This window comes from Canis aureus, chromosome 22 (genome assembly GCF_053574225.1).
Source record: "Canis aureus isolate CA01 chromosome 22, VMU_Caureus_v.1.0, whole genome shotgun sequence".
Taxonomy (NCBI): domain Eukaryota; kingdom Metazoa; phylum Chordata; class Mammalia; order Carnivora; family Canidae; genus Canis; species Canis aureus.
The window spans coordinates 25,025,693-25,037,975 of record NC_135632.1 but is presented as its reverse complement, the minus strand read 5'-3'; the positions used below and the strand labels follow the sequence as shown (position 1 = coordinate 25,037,975).

General features: G+C 39.4%; 1 protein-coding gene and 1 long non-coding RNA gene across 7 annotated transcripts in view; one reads left to right on the top strand and one right to left on the bottom strand.

Annotated features, from left to right (window-relative positions):
- COL6A5 (collagen type VI alpha 5 chain) overlaps positions 1-12,283 on the top strand; it is a 129,855-nt gene that overhangs the window by 44,868 nt on the left and 72,704 nt on the right. The window contains exons 4-6 of the mRNA XM_077865238.1: positions 2,404-3,036; positions 6,987-7,547; positions 10,640-11,194. Of these exons, the coding sequence (XP_077721364.1) occupies positions 2,404-3,036; positions 6,987-7,547; positions 10,640-11,194 (1,749 nt within the window). The remainder of the gene's footprint in view (positions 1-2,403; positions 3,037-6,986; positions 7,548-10,639; positions 11,195-12,283) is intronic.
- Positions 1-12,283, bottom strand: part of LOC144293915 (uncharacterized) — a 49,829-nt gene that overhangs the window by 18,396 nt on the left and 19,150 nt on the right. The window lies entirely within an intron of this gene.

The following is a 12,283-nucleotide window of genomic DNA, read 5'->3' as shown; positions in this document are numbered from 1 at the left end:
GAGACACCAGACACCAGGGAATCCCTTTCCTTCCATTTTCTTGATTTCTCACTCCTGCTGCCTTGGGGAAATAGCAAGTTCTTATGGTTTATATTCTTCCTTCAGAAGAGAAACCGTCCTGTAACCTTCCACCCTGGGGACCTGGGATCCTCCAACCCTATAGGTGGCTGCTTTGTTTTTCCACCTTCTTAGAGGGTTCTGTGCACTATTGTGCTTCTCTCCTAATTTACTTCACAGCAACATAGCGCAACAAGGTTTTGCTTGATAGGACAACTATCCTTGCCTTTAGAAGTTAGGAGTAAGAACTTCAGAGTAAGTAAGGTCTAGATTCAAACCATGGATTGGCTACTAATGGCCTTGAGTAAGTTACTTAACCTCTGAGTTTCAATTTCCTTACCATAACATGAGGATAATAATGCCTACCTTGATATGGATGAGATGGCTTGTATGGCATTTGGCACACAGTTTACTATTATTCACAGTAATTGCTATTTGCAAATAAATACTAACCCAAGTAGGTCATGCTGGGAGTTTGTTTCAGCCAACTGTGTGGGTGCAGAGTACATTGGTAGATTTATGAGAAGTATTTTTCATTTGAGTTCTCACTAGGCATCACGTACTGCAATGGTAAGGATAAGTAAGGCATATCTTCTGGCTTCTAGAACTCACAATCCTAACGGGCTGCTCTTGGCAAGATTGAGCTTATCTCTTGGCTACGCTTTCCACAGATGTAGTTCCTCCACCTGTGCCTGGAGTAGGCATTTTCTGTGCATATGGTGTACTGTTCTTGGGATTCCAGATTTATACCACCAACTGCTTACCTGGCATCTTCAATAATATCCCAAACTTAGCATGTTTGAAATGGAACTCGATCCCTCTTGCAACTTGTTCTTACTGTCTTCCCTATCTTGAAAAAAGGTACCACCAATATCAACTCATAGTTCATGCCAAAACCTAGTTTTCACCACTTCTTCTTTGTCTCTTCACACTGACATCCAGTTTACTATCCAGACCATCTCTGTTCTACATCTAATTCATGTATCAAAACTACCCTGTTGTTTCATCTTACTTGCTATTATTCTTGTCCAAGAAACATTATTTCTTTCCTGGACTAGGGCAAGTATTTCTTACTGGACATCCTTGAAGTTGTTATCTCCCCTCAGCAACTGGGGTGATATTTTATTTTATTTTATTTTATTTTTAAATTTTTATTTATTTATGATAGTCACACAGAGAGAGAGAGAGGCAGAGACACAGGCAGAGGGAGAAGCAGGCTCCATGCACCGGGAGCCCGATGTGGGATTCGATCCAGGGTCTCCCGGATCGCGCCCTGGGCCAAAGGCAGGCGCCAAACCGCTGCGCCACCCAGAGATCCCTAGGGTGATATTTTAAAGATTTAAATAAGATCGTGTGACTCCCATATGACTTAGGCACTGCTTTTCTCTGGCCTCATCCATCATTGCTCCCCTCACTCACTGTCACCAGCCACTCTGTTCTTCTTGCTTGTTCCTACCTCCTCCTGTCCCTTCTGCCAGAATTATTCTTCCTTCAGAACATGTGGTTAAATCTGTCTCTAAATGCCTCAGCCTAATGTGATGCTCTTGGAGGGGACTTTCCTGACTTTTTTATATCTCAAGTAAATTAGTCATCATCCCACATCCCCATAATAATAACTCAATTGACTTACTTGTTTTATTTCCTTGTGAGCACTGAAATAATCTAATTTAACTATCTGCCCTCCCTATAGAATGTCAGCTTCCTGAGGTCAGAGATATTTCTGCATCCCTGCATCCTAGCACTTGAGAGTGGTGGTGGTGGTGATTGTGGTGGTAGTCATACTAGTGGTGGAGGACACAGAGGTGGTGGTGGACATGGAGATGGTGGTGATGGTGATAGTTGGTGATAGTGATGGTGGTTGGTAATTGTTGGTAGTGGCAGAGGTAGATGTAGAGATGGCAATGGTGATAGTGAAGTGAAGGTGAAGATACAGGTGGCTGTTAGTTTTTATTGATGTTGGTGATGATAGTGGAAGTGGATGTGGGGGAATTGGTGGGTGGTGATGGTGGTGGAGGTAAGAGTAGTAGAGGTGAGTGGTGGTTGGTGGTGGGTTGGTCATATTGGTGGTGATGATGGTCATGAAGATCATCGTGGTGGTGGTGGATATAAAAGTTGGTAAGAAGCACTCTTCAGATAGAAGGAACATTGTTGTAAAGACTCTGAAGTCAGTGACCTTGTAAGTCTTGTTAAAAATTTTTATCTGTTTTTTATTAAAAGAAAGCAATGCTAACTACATTTGTCATGACTGCCTCTATTTTCACTAATGCCTTTTGACAATCTGTAAAGTGTCTTTCTGACTCTGGGCCAGTGGTTTGTACTAATCCTCATACTTTTTTCACTCCATAGTTCCTCTCCCAATGGCCTGTCAGAGAGATTCACTAGCTGACCTCATGTTCCTAGTGGATGAGTCTGTTGGCACCAGACAAGATTTAAGGAACTTGCAGAATTTCCTGAGGAACATTACTGCCTCCATGGATATGAGGTACAACTGCACACGCCTTGGACTTATGAGTTATAGTGATGGAGCCAAGACGATTTCCCTTCTAAATTCAAGCACAAGCCAGTATGAATTTCAGGAGCAAATCCAGAAGCTTTCTTTCCAGGCTGGGAAATCCCATGCTGGGGCTGCCATTGAGAAGATGAGGCTAGAAGCCTTCTCAGAGTCAAGTGGCAGCAGAAGGGCACAAGGAGTGCCTCAGATCGCAGTCTTGGTCACTCACAGACCATCAACTGATGAGGTGCGTGATGCCGCACTACAACTTCGGCTGCAGGATGTGACTGTGTTTGCCATGAACATCCAAGGGGCTAATGACACCCAGTTAGAAGAAATAGTGTCTTACCCTCCGAGACAAATGGTTTCCATGCTCAAGTCCTATGCAGACTTAGAAGCTTACAGTAATAACTTCCAGAAAAAGCTTCAGAATGAAATTTGGTCTCAAATTTCTGTTCGTGCTGGGCAAAAGGACCTTGACAGAACTGGTATGTTTAAAAAAATACTTTTCTTATTATAAAAGTAATTATGAATAATTATGTTTTGCCCTTCTTTTTGGATATTATCATCCTTGCACCTGTATCTTTACACACAACCATGAGTATTTTTGCACTTTTTAATCTTTTCTATTATTTTTATCTTCCATCATTCTAGTGAAGATATCCTATTTAAGAGGCCCTGTGAATCTGCTGTAGTTTTAATAAGCTCTTTTCAAAGATATATGCCAAGAGATACTTGACATGACTTTGTGTTTACCTAATTCTGAGAAAACTGCTGTCTTCACACATTTCCTTTGCAGATAAAATGTTTCTGAACAATTGGACCTGGAATTTGGCAGCACTCACATGGAAAAGAATTGTAATCTTCCAATGATATTAAAGGCTAATTTTAAACCCAGACCCATCAATTGAAGGTTTAAGAATGCATCCTGGGCCAGCCCTGGATTTCCTGTGGTGCATATACATTACACACAGCAGCAAGAAATAAGTCCTCTGTTACCTCCCGAGTGACATGTGGTGCAGTTCCTCAGAGTGGCAGCCACATTGGTCTAGTACCAACTATTAGGGCATAGGAGGGATATATACTGGGGTCTCTCTTAAAGAATTTGCAATGAGGTGACAAAAATGATTATTTTCATTATAGAAATTCTAAATGGGAAGTCATGGGACCAAGGCTAGGGGCAAGACCCACCCAAGGGGGATGGATAGCTGTTCTTCAGGAGGCCTCAGTAGGTGGTGGCTTCTTATTAATTCAGTGGCTCTCAAAAAATTGGTACCTGACTTAGGTTGGGTTCCTCAGAAGTAGATGCCAGAGAAGGATTCATGAGAAATTGAGATATTAGAAAATATACCCAGGGAAAACTAGAGATTGGTAGGAAGGTGAGGGTTGGGACCAGGAAGGGAAGGATGATAAGCCAAGTCCTATGGAGGTTCAATTACACAGGGCCATTCTAGAGACAGTGTAGGCTAAACCTTAGAATTGTCCCGGTCAGGGACAGTATAGCTTGAGAATTTATATTCTAGCACATGATAGAATGTAAATTTCCAGGCGCTTCCTCAAGGCCTAGGCAAAGAGCGTTCCAGCACCCTGAGTGTAGCCCACCCACAAATAGACATAGGTACGAGCCCTCGGAGTGAGAGCACTGGGAGCCAGCACATACAGAAATGGTAAAGGGTTTGAGGGGGGTACAGGCTAAGCACCAACAGCATCTGCTGTAAACTTATCAGAGTTTCCTGGGGAGTTTATTACTAATTCATTGGCCCAGCCCCCCTACCCCCACCAAAACCTAATGAATCAGTCTCAGAGTACAGTCTAGGCACTTGCACTTTAGTAAGCTCCCCTATGAACTCCTGTTAGCAATGTTTGAGAACCTCTACCTTAGTGAGTTTGCCATGGTCTAGAGTGTGATGGCCAGCTTTGTAGTTTCAGAATGGTCAAACACAGAGAACCAATTTACATGGACTTAGTCATGGTATCTGCATCTGTCACAGAGTAGGTACCCAGTCTGAAAAGTCAGATTTCATTAAATCAAGGAGGGAATCACATTAATCAAACCAAGAGACTGATATATGGGAAAAGACTGACAATTATATTTATGATAAGAACTACCAGTACCCAGGCCTGGACCTTCACGTCCTCTGAGAAGTACATTATCTCCCTATAGGCATACCTACTGAGAAGCTAAATTGAAATCAAGAGATTGCTGGAGGTTGCAGAATCAGAGCAATGGAATAAGTTTTATGATTAAAATGTTTAGTAGCATTCAAGCAGGTAGATGACTCTATATTAAAGTCAAAATATCTATCTATCTCTCCAGATAGATAGATAGATAGTGAATTTATCTATAAATTCTATCTATCTAAATTTATCTATCTATAAAACTGTACAAGTGAGACCTTTGGGCCAGGAAACACATTCTTCTTCTTCAGCATTGTCCAATTGAACATTTTGTGGTGATGGCAATGTTTCATATTTACAATGTTGGATAGGATAGTCACTACCTACATGGGGCTGTTAATCACTTGGAATGTGTAGCTAGAGAAACTAAAGAGCTGATTTTTGAATTTTATTTAATTTTAAGTAGTTTAAGTTTACCTTTTAATAGCAATGTGTGACTGGTGACTAGTATATTAGTACAGCTCCAGGTAGGTTGAATGGGCATTGCCTTAGTTATCCACTGTGACTTACATTTTTTTCTCTCCTTCATTGCTGACCACCACTGTCTTTTTTCTGAAAAACACCCGATTCTTCTTCATTAGGTATATAAATCAATCCATTCTGGTGGCTATTAAGTTTTGCTGGCTGGGGATTAATCCTGTCTTTTGCAGATAAACTTATCTTTGCCCTAATATTTTATGTATTGATTTCATAGTTAAATTCTCAGGTCCAAACTTCCAGTATTTCTGATTTCTTAAGGACCAAGTCTCCAAAAAAAAAAAAAAAAAAAAAAAAAAAAGACCAAGTCTCCATAGCCTGAAGTAGTACCAAGAGTTACAAATTGCCAAAAAGCTATCAAGAAAGAAAATATCACACAATGACTGAATTATCTTGTATTTTAAAGATTTTTTCACATATTCAACCAGATAATTGCACAAAAAAACTTAAATGTTAAAAGTATGTTCTTTCTCCTACCCAAATTCAGTGAGTCATTGATAGAGTTGTAAATAGACAATTAATAAAGTTAAAGCATGCTTTCAGAGACTCTATTCAACAAAGTAGGGGACATTGAGAGCTCTTTTTTTAAAAAAAATTTTTGTTGAAATCTTGTGATGTACCAGGTGTACTGGGTAGAAACAGAGAAGTAGGCAGTTTCTGCTCTCACAGGGCTGACACTTTGTGGCAGGATGTAGTCTGTGCTCATGAACAAATGAATAAGATAACTTCAAAAAGTATGGGTATAATAGAGAAAATAAGGTAATAGGAAAGGCAATGATTGAGTGCTTTGACTAGAGGGGAAGAGAGGGCCTTTTTGAAGAACTGGCATTTGAGTTGGCATATCCATGATGAGATAAGAAGGAACCAACTATGTGAATATTTAAGGGGCAGACTATTCCAGGAAGAGAGAAGGGTAATTGCAAAAGCCCTGTGGTACTTTCAAAGTACAGAAAGCAGCCTAGTGTGACTGGAGCACAATAAGATGAAGAATGACTGGGATCCCTGGGTGGCGCAGCAGTTTGGCGCCTGCCTTTGGCCCGGGACGTGATCCTGGAGACCTGGGATCGAATCCCACGTCGGGCTCCTGGTGCATGGAGCCTGCTTCTCCCTCTGCCTATGTCTCTGCCTCTCTTTCTCTCTCTGTGTGACTATCATAAATAAATAAAAAAATTTTTAAAAATCTCTCTCCTTTAAAAAAAAAAGATTAAAAAAAAAGATGAAGAATTACTGAAAATAGGGTCCAAGAGGAGAACAAGGAGAAAGTTCAGTCCAATTTTTAAATTTTGGATTCTGAATGCAATGATAAACCACATAAGTAAAAAAAATAATTTGGTCTGGTTCTAGTTTTACATATGATGTTGTAGTTGCTCTGGGAAAAAGAAGTTATCAAAGAAGTAAGGGCAGTAGGTCATCTCCTCCATTCCATTTCTCAAGAAGTGATAAGCCATAAACTGTCTGAGAAGTCATGTGTCAATACAAGAAAAACAATTTAACTTACAGCCTGGAGACTTGGGAAACTGGTTCTTCCTTTTAATTAACTGGCTGTGTGACCTTAGACAAAGCACTGTGCACTACTCTGTTTCAATTCCCCCATCATGTTATTATGAATTTCAATAGAGAAAATGAGCGTGGACAGATTTGATGAAGCAAACCGACTCGGTGCAAATGATGAAGAGTTCTCATTCTCTAGAACCTTCATGGCCTCGTATTCCTCTACCCTCTTGCAAAGTTCTCTCCAGATTCTAATTAACAAAAAATGCATTTTCCACTTTTTCTATTACAGGCTGTATAGATACAAAAGAAGCTGATATCTATTTCCTCATTGATGGCTCAACCAGCATAAATACAAAAGGGTTTGAGCAAATCAAGCAATTTATGTTGGCGGTGACAGGAATGTTCAGCATTGGCTCAGACAAAGTCCAAGCTGGAGCTGTGCAGTATTCAGATAAAATAAGAGTGGAATTTTATATCAATGCCAGTTCTAATGATATGGACTTAAGAAAGACTATTTTGAACATTGAGCAACTCCAAGGAAATACTCATACTGGGAAAGCCCTGGATTTCATGCTGTCAATAATAAAGAAGGATAGGAAGCATAGGATAAGCGAGATTCCCTGTCACCTCATTGTGCTGACTGATGGGAAATCCCAAGATGAAGTGCTGAAGCCTGCTGAGAGATTAAGGGATGAACAAATCACCATTCATGCAGTTGGCATTGGGGAGGCTGATAAAATACAACTCCAACAAATTGCTGGGGAAGAAGAAAGGGTTAACTTTGGGCAGAACTTCGATTCTTTAAGAAACATTAAAAATGAAGTTGTTCACAGAATCTGCACTGAAAAAGGTAAGCAAACCAAAAAGGCTTTATTCTCCATACTTCATTAAACTTCAGGCAGACTAATAGCTGGGCTGAGACAAGAAGTGATGTGACCAGTTGTTAACACTTTGTTAACTTTCTCTATCCACCAGAGGGGGATTCAGGCCCTTACTTTATTTATTTTCCCCCAAATACCCTTTTATTTCATCAGCAAACATCTCAAGAGTATAGCCTGAAGATAAGACTTATTTTTTAAAAACCCACAATACAATTGATCTACCCAAATATATTAACAGTAATTTTTTACATTAAGAAATATTACTGGGATGCCTGGGTGGCTCAGTGGTTGAGCGTCTGCCTTTGGTTCAGGGCGTGATCCCGGGGTCCTGGAATCGAGTCCCACATCGGGCTCCCTGCATGGAGCCTGCTTCTCCCTCTGCCTGTGTCTCTTCCTCTCTCTCTCTCTTTGTCTCTCATGAATAGGTAAATTTTTTAAAAAAGAGAAATATTACCATGGTTTTTCCCCCACTCAGTTTCCCTCTTTTCCTTATGGTCCCTTTCACTTTTTCTTATATTCCACATATGAGTGAAACCATGTGATAATTGTCTTTCTCTGATTAACTTATTTCACTCCACATAATACCCTCCAGTCCATTCATGTCACAGTAAATGGTAGGTATTTATCCTATCTGATGGCTGAGTAACATTCCATTGTGTGTATATATATATATATATATACACATATTGTATATATATATGTATATATATACAATATACATATATATGTACAATATACATATATATGTATATATATGATATATATATATAATCACATATTGTTTGTCCATTCATCTGTCAAAAGACATCGTAGCTCCTTCCACAGTTTCGCTATTGTGAACATTGCTGCTATGAACATTGGAGTGCAGGCGTCCCATCGTTTCACTACATCTGTATCTTTGAAGTAAATACCAGTAGTATAATTGCTGGGTCATTGGGTAGCTCTATTTTTAACTTCTTGAGGAATCTTCACACTGTTTTCCAGAGTCAACTCCTTACTTTAAACCAACTGGCAAGATGGGAAAATCCCTTGGTAGACAGATAACCATGAGGGCATGTTGAAAATCTAAAGTAGGAAGGTTGCTAGGAATATTGTGTCCTTGACAATGCCCACTGGTGGGGCATGTAAGAAACTCTATTCTGTGTGTTTGCATGTATGTGTGTATATGTGTATGCACACGCATTAATTGAAGCAGATGAGCTCAGCAGAAAGAAAATGGGCTCTGAGTATTCAATTCACTTTCCTACTTGACCTTCAAACTTCTGCATCTATAAAGCAAGGATAATGCCTACATCACAGAGTCCTTATAAGTTTAGCATAATAAACATCAACCATCCTTTCTCTATTATGAATGCATACATATATATCTGCACATATAACAATTACTTATTTTTATTTGTGACAAAAACACATATTTGCATTTTTGTTCCAACTAAAAATCACGTAACAAAAATTAGAAAGAACAATTTGCAAACTCCTGTACCTGATTGTGATTTCTCTTATTAGTAACAGTCACTTACTAATTGAAGATGATTTGTGTTGATTGCTAGTATTAGCACATGAAAATTTTGGGTGCTGAGAGAATTGTTAACTTATTGGTTAAGATAAAGGATGCTGGAGTCAATGTTCAAATCCCAGCTTAATTAGCTGTGGACCTTGAATAGAATATTTACTGTTTACCTGTCTTGAGCCCTGTGTGCAGGCCTATAGTGAAGCTTAAAAGTGATAATGCATGTGAAACACTTAAAATAATGCATGTGGGCACATAGTAACCGCTACATAAAAATGATCTGTTGTAGAAGTTGGCTAAGGTGGTCACTAATGAGAAAAATAAAATAATTTTCACTTATTTGAACTTAAAAATGTAGAAGTTTGGGGATTTTTGGAGTCACTAAAATCAAAAGAAAAACAGATAAGCAAATAAGTGGAGCTCACAGCAAAATCCTAAGTCACAATATTGTTCATTGTTCTCTCTGTTACAGACAGTAATAGAGTTGGGTCTTTAGAATGTTCTAGAAAGAGTACAAGAGTAGAAGTTCCCTAATGTTTCCTGTGGTTGGTGCAAAGAAAAGTAAAAGGGTTCCAGGAAACATAAAGTAGATTGCATCTCAGTCCTTTCAAAGGAGACAATCCTGAGCCAATGTGAGGAGGTGTAGCACATGTCTTGTTGCAGTGCAGGTGCATGAACACTGGCATCCCTGAAAGAGGAGACAGGCTACAGACAAGGGCAATGAAATAAGTCATAAGATGGCGAGCAGAGGCAGGAAAACTAAGGAACCAAAGCCTGAGGACCTAGAAAAACACGGACATGTAAAAGTGCCCCAATTTTTTAAAAAGATTTTATTTATTTATTCGTGAGAGACACACAGAAAGAGAGAGAGGCAGAGACACAGGCAGAGGGAGAAGCAGGCTCCATGCAGGGAGCCCGACGTGGGACTCCATCCCAGGTCTCCAGGATCACACCCTGGGCTGTAGGCGGCACTAAACCACTGTGCCACCGGGGCTGCCCAGTACCCCAATTTTTAATATCGATTAACAGTGTCTATCAAAGCACTTTAATTACTCAAGAAAATAGTGCTATATAAAGATTGCTTAGAATTTTGTGTTTCTACATTATATATAAAACCCTAGAATATAAATCCTATGAGTGTAGGAAATTGATTGTTTTCTCTGATTCCTTTTTTGATCATCAGTGCATCTTTTAACACATAACCTGATACTTGGCATTTCATACGCCTCATGAATCATGAAGGAATTAGTTATGGATAAATGAATGATGCACGCATAAGTGAATATACACTTCACAAGTTGCATTTTCTCTGTAAAACTAATTGAATAACAATTCAGTGGATTTCTGACTCAGAGTGGTAGTCAGCAGGCCTCTACTATACCAGCAGATAAAATTTTCAAATGCCAGATTTGCCAGATTTTTCAAACAGCAGATGCTTGAGTTAATTTTTGATATTTTCTGACTACTGCATTTGTTTCTGTGTTACCGCTTCTCTATATTCTGAAAATCGTGTCAACCCGATTCATTTCCTGTCTTTCTGACAACATGCAGGATGTGAAGACATGAAGGCCGACATCATGTTTCTGGTGGACAGTTCTGGCAGCATAGGACATGACAATTTTGGAAAAATGAAAACCTTCATGAAAAACCTATTAGCGAAGATTCAGATTGGTCCAGACAGCACTCAGATTGGTGTTGTTCAGTTCAGTGATATAAATCAGGAAGAATTCCAGCTTAATAAATATTTTACGCAAAATGAGACTTCTGATGCAATAGACAGGATGTCTCTCATCAACAGAGGCACTTTGACTGGAAGTGCACTAACCTTTGTAGGTCAATACTTCACCCCCACCAAGGGGGCCCGGACTACGGTCAAAAAGTTTCTTATCCTCATCACGGATGGAGAAGCCCAAGATCCTGTGAGAGACCCTGCTAAAGCTCTTCGGGACAAAGGTGTGGTCATCTTCTCTGTGGGGGTGTACGGTGCCAACAGGACACAGCTGGAAGAGATCAGTGGGGATAGCAGCCTGGTCTTCCAAGTTGAGAACTTTGATGATCTAAAGACAGTAGAAAGCAAACTCGTTTTTCGTGTATGTGCTCTCCATGGTGAGTGACACTGTCATCCTTCAGGACTCCGGAATGTGAGCTCTTGGCCTTACAGGGTGAAGAGTGGGTTGTACCATGGGCTTGGACTCTATCTGGACTTTGGTATTAAGTTTTGGTCTTGTCTATCTGGTATTAAAACACCTGTGAGCTCTAGGGATATTCCAGTTTAACAATTTTGTCAGCCAGTTTGGCAACAAAGTAGTCCGGCTCTGGAGACATCCAATCTATTCCAACAAGTTCTCAGAATTTTCTGATGAGCTACTAAGTCTTTACTATCTGCATACCTAGATTTTTCATAGCCAATGTTTAATCCCAAATGGTTCCCCAGATTTTTTTCTTGCCTACCTGTAATCATTGTCAAGTAGTAAATAGCCAGAAATACAAATTTATCTTCCTCTTAGTTAATTCAAATCCAATATCCTAAGCATACTCTCAAAAAAATCCTCTTTATTTTAAAGATGTGGTGTGTATTTTAATTCCTTCACATTATTTTTCTTCACCTCCATCAGTGAGGTATTTTACATTTGTCTGTTCATGTATCTATCCCTTTGGAAAATTTTAATTTGTTACTTTTTAAAAATGATTGCTTGGGATCATCATTTTTATCTCACGCAAAATGTAGTGCTTTTCAAATTGTGTTGAGGAAATCTTCAGTTTGAGTCCATCAACTTTAATGGCCCTTGAATGAGAATTTGCTATAAATCCACATGTAAGACTAAAAGCACCTGTGCTTTTAAATCTACCACATGTCATTACCTGTGTTTTGGATACAACTGAGAGAACACACTGAAGTACTGATAAATTTGTTTTATGTTGTTCCCCTTGCAACATAGAGACCTTTCTTGGACTGTATCATTCAGAATTATGTGTGATAAATTTTTACAAAATTAACAAAATATCTTAGTGTAAGCTCTGAGTTTTAGACAGTGGCACTGCAATTTCTCTCATAACAGCTTAGTTAAAATGGCAATGATTCTCAAACTCTTGGTAATATTGAGACATTCTAAGATAGGCTGGCCTTAAGGCCACATCCCTACCTTTGAAATCCATGGAGCTCTTCCTGGTATTTCTTCATTTTGATAAGTGTAA